The sequence below is a fragment of the Otolemur garnettii genome, unplaced genomic scaffold, assembly GCF_000181295.1.
Source record: "Otolemur garnettii isolate 467f Iridium unplaced genomic scaffold, OtoGar3 scaffold00014, whole genome shotgun sequence".
Classification (NCBI taxonomy): domain Eukaryota; kingdom Metazoa; phylum Chordata; class Mammalia; order Primates; family Galagidae; genus Otolemur; species Otolemur garnettii.
In genome coordinates, this window is record NW_003852409.1 from 23,696,643 (window position 1) to 23,699,172 (window position 2,530).

The window sequence follows — 2,530 nt, forward strand, 5'->3', positions numbered from 1 at the left end:
AAAAAAAAAAAACAAATACAAAAACTTTCATTAAATATTTACCCTGAGAAATAGTTATTATGCCCTTTTTATAAATGACAGAAACAAGGCCTAGAAAAAGTGAAGTGAGTAAATGAAGTTCAAAACACTAAGTCAGGGGCAGCCATGATGGTGTATGCCTGTAGTTGCAGCTACTCAGGAGGGTATAGCAGGACTGCTTAAGCTCAGGAGTTCAAGGTTAGCCTGGGTAACATAGCAAGACTCTTATCTCCAGGAAAAAAAAAAACAAAACCAAAAACCCAGCCAACTAACCAACCGTCTAAACAAAAAACCTAAGAGTGTTACAACTGGGATGTGAATCCAAGTCTTTTTTTTTTTTTTTCCTTTCAGTACCAATAAGTCTTTATTTATTCATTGTATTTTCCCAGGGAAAGTAGAAGGGAGGGGAAGAGTCAGCATGTGTGCTACAAAATGATTAGAAAATGGGAAAAGAAGTACCCAGTACAGCAAAATCAACCATCAAATAAACACACCCCAGGATGGGGTCACCAAAGCCCAAGGGGGCTCAGTCCCCTGCAATTCAGGAATGAGGGGAAGGGAGCAGGAAAAGAACACACAAGTATAGGCTTTCCAATCCTTCCTCCCCATAAATTCAAGATTTCACACAAAGCTTTGGTTTCTAGCAGTAAACATGGAGTTACATTCGTCCGTCTCCTATTAAACAATCTTGTGGCCACTTTGACATAAGTTTCCTGCACCTGTATAAAAGTTCCTGGGTGACTAGGATATACATTCATAATCCCTTGCTTGGTCTCCTGCCCCCACTTTCTATATTGAAGTCCCCCAATTGCTTCTCTCTACTTTAGGATTACAGATTAAGTAGGTTTGATCCATCCAAAATATAGCAGTGTTTCAAGTGTTTGGCATGAATCACCATCAAGAAATGGTCTTGAGGCTTGGCACCCATAGCTCAGTGAGTAGGGCGCTGGCCACGTACACTGAGGCTGGCGGGTTCCAGCCCAGCCCAGGCCTGCTAAACAACAGTGACAACTGCAACCAAAAAATAGCCAGGCATTGTGGCGGGCACCTGTAGTCCCAGCTACTTGGGAGGCTGAGGCAAGAGAATTGCTTAAGTCCAAGAGTTTGAGGTTGCTGTGAGTTGGAATGCCACAGCACTCCACCGAGGGTGACATAGTGAGACTCTGTCTCAAAAACAAAAACAAAAAGAAATGGTCTTGACGTAGGAGGTTGGGAACAAGGGGTGGAGGGTTCCTATCTTCTTCAGGAGTTTTGCATCAACCATTTAAGAGTTGTGGTGATACCCCAAGAATTAAATAAATTTGTGTGTGAGTCTGTAGGTTTTCTTTTGAGGGGGATGGGAAAGAATCCACGTCTTTCTGATGCCTATCCCAAAGGTACTATTTAAGGAAAACATAAAGGGGAAACAGTATTTGTCCAAATTGGTTGGTAGAACCCTAAACAGTGAAAAATAAACAGAAAAAGGTTTCCAGTAGTAATTATTAGACTTTTAGAGATGAGTCCAAGATCATGATTAAGAAGACGGCCACCCATGAAATAGTTCCTACAATAGAAGTAACCCACAGGAAATGAACTTAAATATTGAAACCTTGTCAAGAATTAAGATACCCCTAAATTAAAGCCAAGACAAGTCATACTGACCTGTTTTCTGTAAAACCTGTTTTCCTTCAACATTGGATCCTAGGATTCCAACTGTGTCTACTGCTACACCAATCATGGTGGGGTCCTGACTTTCTGCCATTTCAAAGACTTTTTCCACAAAGACAGGATAACGCTCACAAGTCTGTTGAGGACTATCCATGACAGCCAGGTTCCCAAAAAACTTCACAAAACCTAAAGACATTTACAAAAATATATTTTAATAGAAGAGCAAGACAGCACAAATTGTGGGCCCTATGTCTTCACAGGACAGAAATAAATTGCAGACCAGGAGGGAAAAGATCAGAACAGCATGTTGCCTAGAAATGGAGGAGACGTGTGATGTATGGTCCTGAAAGATGAGAAACCCAGGGTGTCTACGGAGCTGGGTCCAAATACTGAAGTACTGTCATATGCCAGAGAAAGAACACAGGAAGAACAAGGACCAGTGGATACAGATTATAAAAAGGCAAGTTTAGAGTCATTATTAAGAAGAGATTTTTAAACAGATATGTTCATCAATAAAGTAAGTTAGGCTAACTAAGGGAGGAACAAATCTTCAATTTCTGGAAGTATGGAAGATGAATCAAGCTTATCTGGGAGTAGTTCCTACGTTAATGATTCCAACTCAGAGGTTTGATGAATCTTAAAAATACTACAAATGTCGTTAACTAGTATTATTCATGTTGTTATTTTTCATGTGACCCTCAAAAGAAAAATATTCTGGCTCGGCGCCTGTGGCTCAAGCGGCTAAGGTGCCAGCCACATACACCTAAGGTGGCGGGTTCAAATCCCCAGTCCGGGCCCGCCAAACAACAATGATGGCTGCAACCAAAAAATGGCCAGGCGTTGTGGCGGGCGCCTGTGGTCCCAG

At 41.5% G+C, this 2,530-nt stretch overlaps 1 protein-coding gene across 1 annotated transcript in view; it reads right to left on the minus strand.

The window, feature by feature from the left end:
* The window catches only part of PSMD5 (proteasome 26S subunit, non-ATPase 5), a 25,833-nt gene that overhangs the window by 4,214 nt on the left and 19,089 nt on the right, over window positions 1–2,530 (minus strand). The window contains exon 7 of the mRNA XM_003785255.3: window positions 1,660–1,851. Coding sequence (XP_003785303.1) covers window positions 1,660–1,851 — 192 coding nt within the window. The remainder of the gene's footprint in view (window positions 1–1,659; window positions 1,852–2,530) is intronic.